This window comes from Eretmochelys imbricata, chromosome 9 (assembly GCF_965152235.1).
Source record: "Eretmochelys imbricata isolate rEreImb1 chromosome 9, rEreImb1.hap1, whole genome shotgun sequence".
Lineage (NCBI taxonomy): Eukaryota > Metazoa > Chordata > Testudines > Cheloniidae > Eretmochelys > Eretmochelys imbricata.
This window is the reverse complement of record NC_135580.1, coordinates 36878436-36896581: the sequence shown is the minus strand read 5'-3', so window position 1 is coordinate 36896581 and position 18146 is coordinate 36878436. Positions and strand designations below refer to the sequence as shown.

At 40.0% G+C, this 18146-nt stretch overlaps 1 protein-coding gene across 1 annotated transcript in view; it reads right to left on the bottom strand.

Moving 5' to 3' along the window:
• Nucleotides 1-3785: 3785 nt before the first annotated feature.
• The window catches only part of AP1S3 (adaptor related protein complex 1 subunit sigma 3), a 36305-nt gene continuing 21944 nt past the window's right edge, over nt 3786-18146 (bottom strand). Inside the window, exons 5-6 of the mRNA XM_077826920.1 lie at nt 5560-5657; nt 3786-3915 (exon numbers count right to left, since the gene is read on the bottom strand). Coding sequence (XP_077683046.1) covers nt 3786-3915; nt 5560-5657 — 228 coding nt within the window. The remainder of the gene's footprint in view (nt 3916-5559; nt 5658-18146) is intronic.

The window sequence follows — 18146 nt, the reverse complement described above, 5'->3', positions numbered from 1 at the left end:
CATCAGATACAGTTATCCTCCTATTTAAGTTTTAAATTGATTTGTTAGTTTCCTGAATCTGTGCAATACCTCCTTAACATGTTCTTTTAACTATTGAAATTAGTTTAGAAATTTAGAATCAAGTCATCCAACTACCATTTCTAGCCTATTCTTATTAACTTCTTGGTGCCAGATTTTGTAGCTCTTGCCTAAGTTGAACTGACTTCAAATGGGACTATTCACATGAGTAATTACTGCTCAGTTGGAATAAAGATTACAGAATTTGGACTTGAGTAATTCTATTGGAAAACTGTCTACCATTGACCTTTGTGTGGTGAATATTATACAAGGCTGGGAGACAATGACTTTGTGAAGTATTTTAGAAGAGTGAAATAGTAACTTAAAAGTTTGAGACAAAGCATGTAGAACACAGACTTCATCATCACCTTCTCCTCCTCCTCCCTCCCACCCCATATCCCCTGGCTTCTTGACCTTGACTGAGACAACACACTGGTGACATTTCTTTCAAAAAGCTAAGCAGCAACGTTCAATTTTCAAGCCTGTGCAGAGCGTTTAGTAGCCAGAGACGGAACAGATTATGGCATGTACATATTACAACATTCTTCAGCAACTTTCCACACCTCAATGCAAACAACTTTTTGCAAAGAGACAGTACCATCTGCTTGGTTCCTTCTAATGCTTGGCAGCTCACCCAGTATCAAGACACAGCAGGTTCTCTGTTATAACAGAAAATTAAGCCATAAATTCACTCAAGTCATTTGAAATAAACAAACACTCATGCTCTCCAGACACAGCAAACATGTTTACTGTTTCTGAAATGAGATTTTGGGTCGCTATGTTTGTCTCTATTATGCTGTATGGAGGAGAGACAGAAGCAGCACATCATGTGACCCCCACCTGCCAAGCCCCAGTCTAGCACAAGCAGCGGGGATTCAGCAGCTGTTCGGACACCAAGCGGCAGATGGGTCGCCAGATCTTATTTACAATGAAAAGGCACATGGACCAAAACGTTGGGTTTGTTTTTCTTCCAATTTCACCCCAAAGTTTGTCATGTTTCAAGAGTGCATTTGTTTGGGCACCGACCCCTTGTTTCATTACAAAAATAATCAATTTCTCAATAGTCAACAGCTTGGGAATTCAAGTCAGAACAAATCAGTTGGAATTTTTGAGAAGAAGGATAGTCTAGTGGTTTGGGTGGAACCTAGGATTTGGGTGTTGTGAGGGTGGATACATTAAAGATTGTGAGGTGCTCAGACGTTATGGTAAGGTACTTGTATGGCACTCATTACCTAAGAGTATCTTCATCATCATCACCATAAAAAAACCCTCTCACACACACCACACAAGCCCCCATCCATCTGCACACACACTTTGCAGGAAAGTAAAGTTTGTGGGGCACAAGATTGCCCAAAAACTAAACAGTGAATGTTTAAGAGAAACTTTGTGGTGGAATGTTCACTCTTGTGCTTCAGAATTTTCTAGAGTTGCATGATTCTCTGACAACATTCCTGTGCATCATAAGGTTATTGCCTTCAGATCATTCTAGTTCTGAAGCATAATGAATTTTAATGTGGCAGATTTTACCCGTCTAATTAAAAATGATGATAACCTCACATCATAGGTTTCACATTTTCAAAGCGTCTCCCTAAACAAAACATGAGATGAAAGAGTCCAGGTTTGCCTATTCAGAGCACTTTCCATTGATGTGCTGTACAGTGAAAGGCATTAAGGGTATAACATAAATATTGAGAAATCTGTCATCTATATTGAAAGGCCAGGCTCCCCAGGGCTCACTGTTAACAGCATTGAAAGAAATAGCTTCACCTGGAATCACATTTTAATTCATCTTGGTGAACAATTTGGACTGGAAACTCTCTTCTTCAGATTTGGATAACATGCCACTTATTAAACAAAACAGAAATGAAATCAGCCATTCATTATTGCCAGGTTCACATTTCTAGGCCCCAACTGTGACTCTGATACACGGCACTGCTGATAGCTAAATATCAAGGATCAACAATTTTTAAATGTAGTTACTTTTAATTTCCTCAGGCAGTCTTACATCACTTCCACTATCAACTCTTTGGTGTGTTCCTATTTTATGCATAGTTTCAGCTGACTAACACACAGCTAGTTCAAATAACTAGTTGCACATTGTCTATTTTCCTAATTTTTCCAGCACCCTTTTTTCTGTCTATGATACTTATCTGACTTCCCAACACCACAGTATCTGAGAGCCTCACAATCTAATGTATTTATCCTCATAACACTCCTGTGTAGTAAAGCAGTGCTATTATGCCCATTTTACAGATAGGAGACCTGAGATACAAAGAGGCTAAGTGACTTGGCCGGCGTCATACATGGATGTTTGTGGCAGAGCAGAAATTTAACTCTCAGCTCTCACAGCCCAGGCTAGTGCTCTAACCACTGGATGGTACTTCCTCTCTGATCCAGAGATCTAGATTCCTCACAAAGTATAAACACACACAAATTAGAATGGTAAATTTAATGCAAAATTTCAACTCATTTTTTTAAGTTAGAGATTTTCCAGTTTTTAGACTCTCCCACAGGAACCAGAGAGCTACTCTACTCCTCAAAATCATGAGGCCCTTTGCTACTTAAATCCACTTGAGGGAAGAAAGGCAGTAAAAAGGCAACTGCCCATTCTCCAGTGGCTGCCAGATTCATTCAGGCCTTCTGCGGCCCCACAAAATGCTGATGGAGACCAATTTAAAGAGGGGGGAGTTTCAAAAACATTCAGCAGTGACCGAACTCTGCTCCTGTTGAATAAAGGCTTCACCAGTAATTTCAACAGCAGCAGAGTTATGCTACCTAGAACTCTCTTAAAAACTCCACCCTAAAAACTGATGTTAATAAAGATAGAAATTGAGATGTCAGATCATTAAGGTGAGGAAATTAGAGTCTAAATGTTACTGCCTCCTTTGTGGTGCATATAAATATTGAGAACAGCTGGGGATCTGTCTTACACAGGCAGCAATATATGGGCGGAGCTGGATAAAAGGAGGATTGAGAGGCAGGCTATTTTTCTTTTCATTGCATTTGTAGGTTTAGTTGAGATTCTTGATATTATTATTTCAATGCTTCTCTTCCTTTCCCCTCCTCTCCCCCCGCCCTTCCCCAATTTAATCATAAGGGCCAGATATTTTAGCTCTGACTTCCAGTTTTGCACATGCTTTTTGATACACAGTCACCCATAAACTGGGAAGTTTCATGAACAGATACCAATCTGCATGCACAAGCATGGGTACATTTGTCAAATAAATACTCATAACCATATAGTCATTCTATCTGTGCAGTCACAGGCACATAAAAGCCACCAGAAGGCTAGGTGTGTACAATTGCCCCTTAATATATGCTCTGTTAGATTAAACAAATAGTGTGCAAATATAAAGCTAGGTGGATGTGCAGTTCTTCATAATTTGCTTTTATTGGAGTCATATTTGAAACCCAGCTGGATGTATCTTTCCATTTTAGCTAAATACCAAAACATTTTGATTTGCAAAATTATATTAATAGCTACTGCAAGAAGCTAGTCAAACAGTGATGGATGACAGTTTTAGTTCCCTGTCCTTTATTCCCCTTTAGAAGAAGTGTGTATGGAACAGCAGTGAATACTGTGCATCGCATTTTAGAGAGCTGATCCTATTACTTTGTGGCTGTGTTGCAGTTGCAGCCTCTCTTGAGATCTGCCAGGGGAGCTGAGATTTATCAGGAAAGCGATCGTGCCGAACATCCAGCAGCTTGCAGTCAACTTGTTTACCATATTAGCTGCTGTCCAGTACTTCTGGATTAGGAGACCTTGAATGCTGCCACTGTTCATCACATACGAGAAGACGTGTGTGAAACAAGATGCTTCTGTGATTTTGCATTTGTCTGCAGGGAACATCTATGTTTCTATTAAAAACATTGAAGGACAGATTTAAAAAAACAGATTGTGCCTGCAGCAATTTTATACTAGATTGATTCTAACAAGCTTCTGGTGTTTAATTATTAAGGTGTTGAGGGTGACTCATGCAAGCAGAGTTCTCTTAACTAATACTTCCAAAAAAGACTAGCGCAGGGCAAGAGCCTATTGTCTATTCTCTGATGCCTTTGACAGAGGAGCTGTTTACATTCCTATCTATGCAGCAATGCTCCCCTGCTTGTGAGCAAGTCAACAGCCCCAAGATATTAAAGTGGAAAGAAGTTTGTGCATTTCATTCTTCATCTTGCAGTTTGCTGCAGGCACATGGAGTGTCAGTTGGGTTCTATGTGGTCAAGCTGCTGTGAGTTATAGCACGGAGGCAGATATTAGGAGGAATTAATTGATGCCTAGAAGGAGAGCTGTAAAATGCAGAAGCTCTTTCACATGTTAAAGGAACACTAACAATTTGAAATCTAGTCAATTTCTAAAAGTGAATTAACTGTAGCATCCGGTGCTGTATCTGCCCCTGAATTCCCCTATTAGTTTTTGAGGTTTTACCACCACCACCTGTTTAGAATACATTTTTTCCTTTCACCATTACTGTGCAACAGAATCACACAGTGGAAACTGACTAGAATGAAACAAATGTTACATCGTGGTGAATTCACAGAGTAACCAAACTGGAAAGATAAAGAATTGTTTTCCCCTAATAGCTTTAAATTCGAGCAATACTAAGTAGCAAAATTTCAGACAGAAGAGGGGCAGCATGAATTTTTAAATACACACACACACACACACACACACACACACACACGACCCCTCTGCCCCCATGAGTCACTGAGCATCTGGCAACTTGAAACAACACCAACTGGAGTTGTATAACCCAGCAGCTCTCAGGATTAGTCCCAAGTTTAAGGGGATAGTTTCCTTTTACTACAGGCTGGAGTAGTCTCTGGAATGTCCATATCCCACCTGTGAGAATGTTGTGTTATTATTATTGTTATTCAAGAAAGTGGTATTTTAAGTGTCTCCTTCCGCCTCATACTTGACAAGGAGCTAAGACAGTCATCCACTATGTCAGGAACTTGTCATATTTAGCTTTGGGCCTGAGTGACTTTAGTTGGCCCAATGTTTAATGAAAGTTAGCATTGCTAAGAGAAGTTTGAATCAGCTTTTAGGTGTGTAGGCAAAAGATGGTTAGAACAGTCACTCACTTGCCCTTCACTCTGCCCCCACTTCTTAGACTACTTTTCCAATGTCATAATTAATTCATTGCCATGAGAATGTGTAAAAGTGAATGAGTGATGATGCTGATTGGGCAATTATATTGAAACAATCAATACACTCATGTCTGGGATCTAAGCAGAAGTTTGCCTACCAGGTCCTTATGTTACCTTTTTGCATCTGATTTTTGAGACACATCTGTTTTAATAGCAAGGACTCAGTTTATGACACGTATGTACCAAACTGGAATCTTCAGTGTGAATCTCAGACTGTGAGGTCATTAATCCATGATGAGCTATCGCCAACATGCTGGAACCCCTAACTGGGGCTCAGTAGAGGAGTCCCTGATTCCTACAAAAGATGCCAACCATGCAGAGTAGGGGAAGGGGTCTTTCTCTCGCATCAAATACCTGAAATTGTATCCTGCTCTCCTCTTCCTTGGACTGGCCACCCACAGGGAGAAAGTTGAAGGACTCTGACCATCAGCTGAGACAAGCCTGAAATGCAACTAAGACAGAGGACAGATCAAGACCACTGCATGCAAAAGCACAAGCTACATCTTATAATTGATGAAGATACTGGTAACCATTTACTTGTTCCAAGAGCCAAGACCAGCCACGTGAACTATAGATTTTTAGACAGTGTGAACATCCTGTAGGATAACTCAAGGATGCTTGAATCATGCCAATGCCCACAATTGTAAGAGTGTGTGTGTGTGTGTGTCTGTTACTTACTGTTCCACAATTTAGACACTAACCCCTAAATCTGTTGTTAAAACAGTATAAGATCTTTGGACCAGGGTTGCTCTAGAGCTGCTAGAAGTCTGGGATTTTAGAAATCATTCTGACAGATTTCAGAGTAACAGCCGTGTTAGTCTGTATTCGCAAAAAGAAAAGGAGTAGCTCACGAAAGCTTATGCTCAAATAAATTGGTTAGTCTCTAAGGTGCCACAAGTACTCCTTTTCTTTTTGAGAAATCATTATGTGTCTGTGCTAATCTGCCAGAAGGATACAGGCATTGTGTTAAAGTGGGGAGGGAAATATATGAAACAAATCAAGCTTAATGTAATCTTTGCAAACAGTGAAGCTTAACAGGGGAAAAACAGCCAAAGAGGAAGATACCAAGAAATTATTTGGAGCGATGTACTTCCTTAAAACTAAAGCAAGTAACAGCTTTGGCTGCTGACAAACACTGAACTAAACAGCGTACATGAAAGGAAACAGATTCTCCCCTTCTCCTTATTGTAAGTTGTTAAAATAATAGTTTTGTTTAATTTACTCATTGTTTGATCCCGTTATTAAGTACAGTAATTGGTGAACCCAATAAATCGAATCATTGGACCTACTGACTGTCTCAATATAACCTCAGTTTGACCAGTGTATTGTAATTTAAGTTAGGAAAACTAGACTTGAACTTACCTAATGACGTTTTACTTAAGACTTTTTATATAACTCCTTGCTTAAATCTTTTAATAAAAATGTAAGAGTTACTACAAACTGGTTTATTTCTCAAAATTTTAACTCAGACAAAGTAACCTATGTAGGAGAAAAAGCTAAAATAGTTAAAAATCATTCCTGAGTCCATCCTCTGTTTTAATTAAGTAAAATAACACCTTATTATTCCTACAGTTGAGCATGCATAAAAATCAGATCTGGTAACCATCTTTATTATGCTAATAGTAGCTCCTTCATTTTTAATTGTTACTTTTATGCATAAAGGTGTCGAGATGTGTTCTATACAATTACTGTGTGACATATGGGAAAGGGTTAATCAGCTCTTGGTGGTTGCTAGGCAATAGAGGCCTGCTCATGTGGTATGTTCTGCCAATGAGAGGCTATTCTGGTGATGTAATGTTCCTATCGCTTACGGGGAGAGTTTTATGAAAAAACTCGTTCTGCCATGGAATTAGATTTCCAGCCTGTTCATGTAGTTATGTTTAGCTAGTAAAAGCCGTTATTTTTTAATTGCCTTTGAAACTGTTGAACATTCGACTCAAAAATGACCAAAATCTATTTAAGTCATTTTATTATGTTTGAAAAAAATGACAGAGAGCACCCCCAATAACCATTTTTGGACAACTAAAAGGATTTCAGCGACATCTAGAATTTCGTTATTAATGCACCCTGAGTTATGACTCTCAAAATAATAATAGTAGAGATGGACCAAAGCAAATCCCCAGATACGAACCTCTCAAACCTTTGGAAATGTTCTGATCTGGATTCAAACTTAATAGCTGGCCCTCCCCTCCCTGGGAATAGGGCATATAATCACTTATTTTATAGATGCCTGAGTAAGGGTGGTCACATCGGATCAATAATAAGCAGAACCAAAAACCTGGATTTGGACACTTTGGGGGGTGCTGCACATCACAAAAGAAACGGAAGTGCCTAGGGTTTTCCCAGCTATAAGGCACCCCTCTCCTCAGAATTCACTATATCTTGTTTATCCACCCAGGAACCAAACGCTACCTTTGTGAGAGAGCAGCCTTACTATTAGGTCTTGATTCATCAATAGTCAATGTTTCTTGCCAAATTCTTATTTCCTCATCTTATTCAGAGAACTATTCATATTCATTTGGAGTGTGTTCTTTGCTTAATGTGAGCATAGGTGCTGGAACTAGGGGTACTGGGGGTGCTGTAGCACCCCCAGCTTGAAGTGGTTTCCATCATGTACAAGGTTTACAGTTTGGTTCAATGGCTCTCAGGACCCCCACTATACATATTGTTCCAGCAACCCTGAATGTGAGTGTCCTCAAATGACAGCTGAAGAATTCCACAATAACTATTCTGGCAAATGCTGGCCAGATCTAGAAAGATGCTGAACACTCACAATACCCTTGACTCAGTATCTCTCATAATTATTTGTTTGCTGTTATTTGCCAGCTAAGATGGCATCAACTTAAGGAAGATCATTTGGCTATCAAGAGGTCTTCCTCCAGCAAAGAATCCTAAAGCAGACTGGGAGCACTGAAGTTCACTGCCTTGAACTTACTGGGACGAAGTACAAGCTTGAGTGAAAGTACGTGATTGCTCTGAGACAAGTCTTTTAATTTGTTTCTTGCGATTTTCATTAAGGGGTAGATAATGCATTTGGTTTTCTTTCAGTCTGTTAATGCTTATCCTTTACTGGACTGGTCTTTACTCTCTGGAGCTTATGATAAGACAAATGAACAAGCCATTTTGGCAACAGTACTGGGATTTACAGTTCTCACAAATTGGTTTGCTCTCAAAAGAGAAAATTAAAATCTTTTAGGAGAAGGTGGCTGTACTGATAAAAGGTCAAGAGAACAGCAACAATAAAGAAGAGATTATGTTATATTAAAATAAATGTAAGAAATAATTTGCTAACTGGCCTTTTCTTGATTTTCAAAATAAACCTGGTTTGGTTTAAAACAGTTGGCTCTCCAGCTATTGTTGGGATAGCTTACTCAGCGTGACGTGAAGGAAATAGGATCCTTTGGCCTTTGAAGAGAGGTAGAAGAAGCTTTCAATCTACTGTCAGCTCAATTTCTTGGGCTACAAAATGGATCAGGAAGGCCCTGGAAGGGTCATGAAACACACCAGGGATGAGAGATAAGCTGTGAGGAGATAGCAGCATTTGTGGAACAAGGCGTAGTGAGCTCCAATATTCAGATCATCAAGAAGAAAGAGGTGCAGCTCTTAACTAGGGGATCTCACACTTCCCAGCTTCTGTAGGCTGAGTTAATTGCACACACCGGGGCCCTCTTGCATTCCAACATTCCATCCCACAAGCTTCCCATGTGCAACCCTCCCATCCTTCTCTAGTTCAGGGACTCCCTGAAACTTCAGCTTTGCCCTCCCTTGTGTCTGGAGTTGTTTATCCTCACTTCCCCCTCCACTACATGCCAGGGTCCCCCATTCCAATAGCTCTGCGTATATCCCCATTCCTAGTCCCCCCAGCTCCATGTCCTCCATTCCCTTCCCCCTCCCTTGTTGAGACTTTGTATACCCCTACCTCCATACCAGGTTCCCCCATCAAGGGTTCTGTGTCTCCCCCTGCCCCGCTCCATCCCTCTACCCATTCCAGGGTCCTGCATTCCCCCCACATGGCAGATGCTCTATGAACCCAGTTATTCACCTCCCCCCATCCTAGGGGCTCTGTCTGCCCCTCCACTTCCCTCCCCCATACCAGGATCCCCCATTTTGCTCCCTCCATGCCAGGAGTTTTGTGCATGCCCCTTCCCCCCATTATTCTTTCCATCTGGGAGACGTGTTCTTCAGGGAGTCAGCACTTTCAGCTCTGTTGGGATACTAGGCAGGAATACTAGATAAGGGTGTTATGTTGGAAGGCATTTAATGGGTGTCTTAAGTTTTGGTGCCACTAAAGACCTGGTGAGGATTTACACACACACACACACACCTTTCCCCCAAGTCAATAGGGTTTTGATCATTATGCCTAGAACATTCCCTGAAATTCTGGAATGGAATGGCTGTGACATTCAAATTCAATGCATTACATACGGACAAACATCTCTAGCTGAATGTAAGGCCTTCACAAGCTCAGCCAATTATGGGGCCTCATCAAGCTGGCGAGTCCCCTCAGAAACCATGCCAGGAGCTGCTTTCACTTGAAGCTCATGCACCATAACAAGGTGAGAGAGAAACTGATGAAGTGCTAAGTGTCAGCATCCATGGAGCAGGCCTGGGGAAGAAAGGGCCAGGGGAAGAGGAACAATGAAACACTTTAGAACTGGGCAGGGAGGATTCTAAAGGGCTATTATCTTCCTTCAGTGATTGGCTTTTGTAGTATAAGCACATTTGTCTGAGAACTAATGCTAACAGGAAATGGGCCCTAGCCTTGAAATTTGCCTAAGTTTCCTCACAGGCTGCTGGAGTTGGCAATCAGGATTTTAGGTCAGGTCTGCTACAGATAAAGGCCCAGTGTAGATTTAGATCTAGTTCAAAGTCTGTGGGATGTTTGGCTGCAGGGTCTGAGTTTGGACTCATCTTTACCTGTAAGCCACAGGAAAGGCAAGTGCATAATCCCTTTAAAGGAATGGCCAAATATAACACCTCTGATTGATCTCTCTCAGTGCAGCTGAAAGAAACAAAGACAAATTTAAAATGCCTCCTCTCCAAAAAAGAACATGAAGTGCCCAGGAGTTCATTCTGAGACTTTTTCATGGAGTTTTTAAGCATAAACATGAGCTCTGACTCAGTGACTAACTAAAGGAAATGAGTCATGAAAAAAGTGTGCTTAGTAAAAAAATCTGAGTGTCCGACTCTTTTAGCCAGTTTGTGTGAAAGCCTAAGCGGCTGGATAGTATTTATATTGTATTTGCTGAAGAGAGCTAATGAAATAAGCTTGGAACCTGATAACTATACATTTCATCTTTAAAAAGCTATGTCTCAATATACAATACTGTGGCTCTCTGACTCTTATCCTTTATTCCACAGGGGAAATAGTCTTCTATTTTTGTCTGTGGCATTTCCAACATCTGCATGCGGCGTACACACGTGGACTGACAGTCCTCTGTATAAGGCAGATGTTTTGTTTTTGGTTTTTTTTTTTGTCTCTAAGCCCATAGATATTCAAAATTCCAGCAAAGGGAGATCAGGAACAGCTATATAATCATATAGCATCTCAGTCTATTAAGTTAATCATAGATTGATACATCAATAGTGTAAAAGTGACGGAAATGCATAGTTATTCAAGGCTACAGGAATTGGGCTATTCACGTGCCCAATTTATTCATTTATGCTCACTCTAGCCTACAGTTGGATAACCATGATTATCAATCTGTTATTTCAATAATCAATCTAGGTTTCTATGAGCTCACAATAGAATATCCCTGGAATCCCAACAGCATGAATAAAGATCTCCTTTCAACATAAGGTGGTCCAGCACATTCCATTTCAAACTCCTCTCAGATGATGGCCTTCTAATCTTCTGCTGCCCTCCTGTATACCTGTCCCAGCAGGCACTGGATTGGAGCAGAATCTCCCTTCACTTCTTATTTTAAAAGGGAAACATTAACATGCAAAATCTAAAAGCCAAAACATTTCAGGAGTGTTTTATGACACATACTTATCATTTTTGCACCAGCTGTACATTCTGAACATATTTAATCCCGTATATCCCAGCATGCTTTTCAAGTGCGGCCAGCATTTATCAATATTAGAATTTTACATGACTAGTAAGCGATTACTACCTAGAATTAAGCCATTTCTGCTAAAAAGGAATCAAGTTCAGACTTTTCACATGGACTTGAACCTAGAAGACAGGCATCTAGTGGTGGCAAGAAGAGAGGCACCCTATTCATTTGAAAATTCAGAATTAACTGTTGCTGTAAGAGAAACCAACTCATGCATGTAATGCCTTCAGACTGTGGCTTCATGTTTTTCCTCACTAGAATTCTAACTACATCCATGAACATTCATCTAAAGCACAAACACATAGTGAAATGAATGTAACACGGACCATGCTACGCTGTGTGGGAAACACCCTGAGGTGCCAGTCAGCCCTGATCATTTCCTAGCCTCAGCTCACACTCTGCTACAGAACATTTGCACCCTTATATATATGGAATTATCACTTGTGTTGCCACAGATCCAGAGGGTACCTCAGGGCTACAATCACACTGAAAGCATTGGGATTACAATAATTGTCATTCCACAAGAGACCGCTAGACTGTTGGGTCTGAGATCCTGCCTTTAGCAGTAATCTATAGAGGAAACATCAGAATAGGAAACCTACATACTTCTTGTCACACTGTGTGATGTTACACCATGTGTGGATGCAAGGAGGGAAATTCCTTACTTACCCTATGAGGAGAACACATATATTCCCAGGAGCATGAGAATAAGTGTCATTTGTAACTAAAACCTAGCTAGTATAACTGTAGGTGCTATTCATAGTCATATAAAAAAATACAAGCAATAAAAACTGTATGATCTAGCCTTAAGTATTCTGTAAATAATTAATAATGATATATTAAACCTAACATCTGTGGCATTAGAAGAAATCCCCTTGCTGAGTGGGTAGATATCAACTGCTGTATAAAAGAGGCAATGGAGGCAATAAATCCAGGCAGCATCTCCGAGATGAACAGGACCTGATTTAAAATGAAGGGCCAAAGGTGAGCAAAGAATTTAGAATATTTGACTAAATGACAGGTTGTACTTTGATGATCCCTTAAGAGATGATAAAATTCACAGATATGGTGCAGTTTGGGATAGAGGGAAAAGCAGATTTGTCTGTGCTCATGAGTTTCTTTCTTACATATATATCCTTCCCCAACTTCAAAACAGGGCTACAGTCATGATGTCACTGCCCTGTGTCCTCCTCGCCCCATGCTACATACAACCACAGCTCAGACTGAGTGAAGAATCAAGGCCATTTTCTATAGACTACCAGTCCTATAGCTGGTCTTCCATGTCCACTTAACCTTTGCTTCGTCAGCTGATACAAACTATAAGGTTACCAATTAATACCAACTTTAGGCGGTAATTCTTACCTTTCCCTTGGGAATTAGGTTGAGATTTACTCTCTTTTCACATATAAACCATTAAACAACCCTCGGAGGGTTAACAACTTTTGGCTACTACTGACCTAGGCTGGACCTGTAAACAAATAGCTGAAAGTTTGTGTATCTCTTTACTAATGCCCAGGTTGTTCCAGTCCCTCATGATAATGTTTTGTTTCTCTCTTCAAAGGCCTTTTTTTTATTTTTTAAAGTTTTTCCAGAAAATAGTCTAGACCTGTGGTTCTCAAAGCCGGTCCGCTGCTTATTCAGGGAAAGCCCCTGGCAGGCTGGACCGGTTTGTTTACCTGCTGCGTCCGTAGGTTCGGCCGATCGCAGCTCCCACTGGCCGCGGTTCGCCACTCCAGGCCAATGGGGGCTGCGGGAAGGGCGGCCAGCACGTCCCTCGGCCCGCGCAGCTTCCTGCAGCCCCCATTGGCCTAGAGCGGCGAACCGTGGCCAGTGGGAGACGCGATCGGCCGAACCTGCGGATGGAGCAGGTAAACAAACCGGTCCGGCCCATCAGGGGCTTTCCCTGCACAAGTGGCGGACCAGCTTAGAGAACCACTGGTCTAGAGAATTGCTGGAACAGCAGTTAATGTAAAACTAAACTAGGGCTACATCTCATTTAGAAAAAGAAAATAGATGTGGTTGGGAAAAACTGAGACAGTTCTCTTGGAATTTTCCATTTAATTTTTTTTCCTGACCAGCCCTAGCGAATGCAAGTCAGTACAGATATGATCACGACGGGGAATTTATATTCACCTCAGCTCTTGTCATCTACCACACTGTTCTTCATCTTACTATCCTTCTCTGAAGCTCTTTCATTCTCATGGCTTGCATAACAGTCTGACTGGACATCCCTCCTAGCTTTTGTTGCCATAGAAGACCTCTTGTTGATGTCTTTATCTAGCTGCAGCTCAATCTCATAACAGGCCTCCCCTGGCCAATTACTCCAGGTGGCTCTTAATAAGTTTACAATTTTCCCTATGTCAACAACTCTTCAGTAAGACCTTTTAAATAGATATGATACTTGAATTTACAAAATATATTTCCTTTGAGTGTCTCCTTGATGCTAGGCTTCAGGGAGATTGTGCTTTTTAAGTTTTAAAATCTTTTCCCACTATTGATACTGTTCATTTTTATATCTAATATGTTTCTTACTCAGTCTTTAATGCCCCCCTTTTCCATTTTCTTTAATGTTTTAACTTCAATTTGCCCTGAAAAGTCACTTTGTAAAATTATGTTATTGGACTCTATATAAAATTTGCCCCATTTGCAAGTAAAAAAAGTTAGCTTATTTGCAGTCCCCTGCCAGTCCAATCAATTCACGGTCACACTGGACTCTTTCTATCTGACATGTCACAGATTTGCCAACCCTGCTGGTTTTATAGCAAGTCTCACAATATTTGGTGTTTGTGAAATTTGGCATCATACAATTACACCAAAATCTCGGCTTCCATTTAAAAAAAAGTTCCAGCTCTCATGGTTGCTGGGGGTGGGGAGGTGGGAGACAAAAAAAGAACACCTTGAAAATACACTCCCAAAAGTCTCAGAAGCCAGAAGGCAAATAAACTCCAAGAGTGAAATTTGACTTCAATTATTTCACCCAAATGTCTTATTTTTAAAATATTGTGGCTTGGTGGTTGGGCTGGCTCATGATTTTTGAACACTTGGGCTTCAATACGGCTGTCATTAATAATAAATGTTCAATATGTCAACGTCAGACCTTTGGTGACATGACACCTATGAAAGCCCATTGTCTCCAGATTATGCCCCAAGTAGGTTTGAACAGATGTCACTAAAGGCACAATCTGAAGGGAGACAATGGAGTAGCACTGGTATTTTGGAGTGTGTGTACATTGCAAACAAAAGACCCTTGGCAGTGAATCTCACAGCTCGGGTCAACTGACAGACATGCAGGGTTAGCGCTACCCGGCTAAAAATAGTGAGTTGACTGGGGTCTGAGACTGGCTTTTGCAGGTCTTTTTTTGCAGTGGAGACATACCTCTAGAGTTATATTCAGCCTGAAGACTCCTTACTGCTATGTGTGATTGGCAGGGGGTGCAGTGGGAGAAACAGTTTTAAACTATATCAAAGCCCAGGGTGAGCTTGCAGGCCTGGCAGTTAGAAAGAAGTAAGTATCTTTGTACTTGCAAATTGACGAAAGTTTGCTAGGGAAATCAGCAAATCATGAATATGGAATACCACACGGCCATTCTCACATGTTTTTCAGGTAGAATGACATTTTTAAGATGGTTTTTAGGGCCGGGAGTAGGTCTTTTTGTTCCACTTCAGTTCCAAAGAATGCCACACATTTCAGTTCTATCACTGAAAATGCTAAGTACTTACAGAATACATTTTAACGTGATGAAAAGCTTTAGAGTGAGGGCAGAACAATTTTGATATTCAGATGATTATATTGCCAATTAAACTGATGTACCAGGCAATTAGAAGTGGTAAATCTACAGTAATTGGCCACCATGCTGAAGGAAGTAAATTCTACCCCTTTCTTTCACAAAGCCTCATTAGTTTACTCTTTCTGTGGATGTGGCCTAACAGCCTCTGTCTCCTTTTCTGTAGTTGGAAACTGTTGTATTTTAGCAGTGATAGCCAACTATAGAAGGAAAGTGACATCCTTTGTCACTCTGTCTAGCAGATAAAAAATGATGGTTTGGTATTTTTATGTAATGCAAATGATTGAATAGAGCATAGTAAGTTTAGGCCTTACCATAGGTTTCCATCACTTCAAAAACTAAAGTAGATTTTTTAACAAAATTCTTAAATTAAAAGTCATTTCAATTAATCAGTACATGCTTGCTGCCAAAGTTTTAAAGAAAGTCAGACTACTGAATTGGTGGAAGCCACTGGCTAACCACCTGGAACCAACTTTTGACAGTGGTAGTCTCTTCTGCAAATGCAGAGAGAATAAGCTGAAATGAAGAAAATATTATACTTGTTCAGTTCAGTGACTAATTCAGTCAACGTTAGCAAACTGATTAGGAGTTGAAGAGGCAGGAAAGCTTGTTTTTCCTCTTCCAACTTGTGAATAAAAATGAGGTGTGAGGATGAAATCTACCAATTCTAAAATCTTGAAAGATAGAGGAACAAAATCAGTTCAATTAGCTAAATACAGATACTGTCTCCTTTAATAAAATCAGTTCATTTTTACTGCTATATATGTTTTGATACAGAAGTTTATCAGTCCATTTAAAGGTGATTTTTAAAGTGTGCATTTTTAATGCATTCCAATTTTAATGCAAATAGAGCTTGACCCAAATCACAAGTAAAATGTTAATTTAGTAAAAAATGCATCACTCATGATTTTCTAACAAACATGTAAACATAAAAATTCAAATAAGTATTTTAAGCTATATAATTGCTTAAATAAGTATATAGATACAATGTAGCCTCCTAGTTAGCAAAAAGTAGTAATCATACTATTATTACAAAAAGTAAGTAGCATAAATGCTATATTTAGTTGCAATTAAACATGTTGTCATAGTTACCAACCAATGAGAATCAACCTCTCCTTAGTAAAAATCAAAACTGCAAAAAAAAAAAAAGTTTAAAACCAATTATTTAAATAAAGGTTTTTTTTATTTAAAATAATAATAAGTTATTTGAATTATTCTTTTTGTTTAAATTCACCCAGCCTGTTGTTCAACTTCAGTGACCTTTGCTCTCGCTTCAGAATAAAGTGAGTTTTGACTGCTTTCAGTTTCAATACAACTCCCACCATCCCGAAGAAGTCAGTAAGGTCAGTGTATAGGAATCACTTTACTTACAATTGTAATGCACCAGCTCTTGTTGAATACCCAGAGACAAGAGAAAGAGATGGATAATGCTATATATGGTTGGACCATCAGTGGAATTTAGGTATGCAGGATGTTCTTACCAGGTTGGAATAACAGTTCTATCCACTCTTCCGGGAAGCCCCATATGATGGGTTCTAATGATCACAAGTGGTCAACACCTCCTCTTTCTCTCTCATCCAGCAGAAAGCAGTATGGTGCCCCCTAAAACCATAACTGGGGCATTGGTTCAGTATTAACTCAGAGAGCAACATCTCTTCCTGGAGCACCTGTGGGTGTTTTTGAAGGGAGCCCTCCAACAAACAAATCTGACCAACCTTAATTAGTTTGAGAGCTCAAGGTTGTATGGCTACAGGCTAGAAATACCAGTCAAGTGTGTCTATATTAGAAACACTACAGCGGCAGCACTGAAGCTGTGTCACTGTCACACAGACATTTACTACAGCGAGGAAAGGGGTTCTTCTGTTGCTGTAGTAAGTCCACCTCCCTGAGAGGCAGTAGCTAGGTTAATAGAAGAATTATTCCACTGATGTAGCCCTGTCTATTTTGAGGCTTAGGTCAGCTTCACTGTATTTCTCACGGGTTTGAGTTTGTCCATACCCCGAAGCAACATAACTAGGTCAACCTAACTTTCTAGTCTAGGCCAGCCCAATTTATCAGCTAAAAGAAACTCTTTGATCTCTTTTCATACAGAGTACAATTACTAGTTTCCCCCAACACCTTCATCCTGTGGCTCTTTCTTAGCAAGTATGTGTATGGATAAAGTGCTCACTACAAGCAAGACAACTGTGCTGATAAAAGCCAAGTTACATAACCTGTTTTGTATGAATCTGGTAACTCACGTGCACAGTTGATTGGCATAGATGACGACCCAGAAGCTATTTATAAAAGCATCAACAGAGAGCTATCTGAAAATTCTCTTTGTCAATACCTGGCTTCACACAGATCCTTCCCATAAATCAACCACATCCTCATAATGAAAATAGAAATTTAATTATTCACAGGCATGTCCTTTGAGCTTTCTCTGATCTTTTTGTCAATGACTAAGAGCAGCTGGTGCACACAGAGTACACCATCTCTGCTGGCTGCCCTGTTAAAAGCAGTGACTCATCAACACATGACGTCAACCTCTCCACTCTTCTGAAATGGCAATAAATAAATAAATAAATAAATAAAGTTTAATTAAGAAAGGGGAAAAAAGGCACCTGAACAAAACAGCCTGAACTTCCTCCCAAACAATCACTTCTTTGGTCATATATCATCCGAGTGGCCATGAAAAAAAAAATCCAGCAAAAGAAGACTACACACATCTAGTTTGGTCTTTTGAGTGGAAGAGTGCTTTTCTATTAAAGTGTCAGCTGATAAAACATCTTTCCTCACAAAAACTGGCTAATTACACAGTAGCTGTTACAAAATAGCATTATTCCCCTTGGTAAAACCTACATACATATTTTGCACGTGTATGCTTTATCTCTAAGTAGTATTCAGTGTCTTCCAAGGGAGAATAACTCAAACAGAAGAAACTGATATAAGGAAGACTGAAAGCAGAATATAGCGACCGCTGTGTGCTTATAAAGAATTTTCATAAGATGTTTTCATGATACCAGGTATCACAGATTTCAAGTAAGTAGTTCTACAGGCTCAAAATACACACAAGTGAGGGAGCCCTTACAAGAATATTATGAAGGATCAACAAATG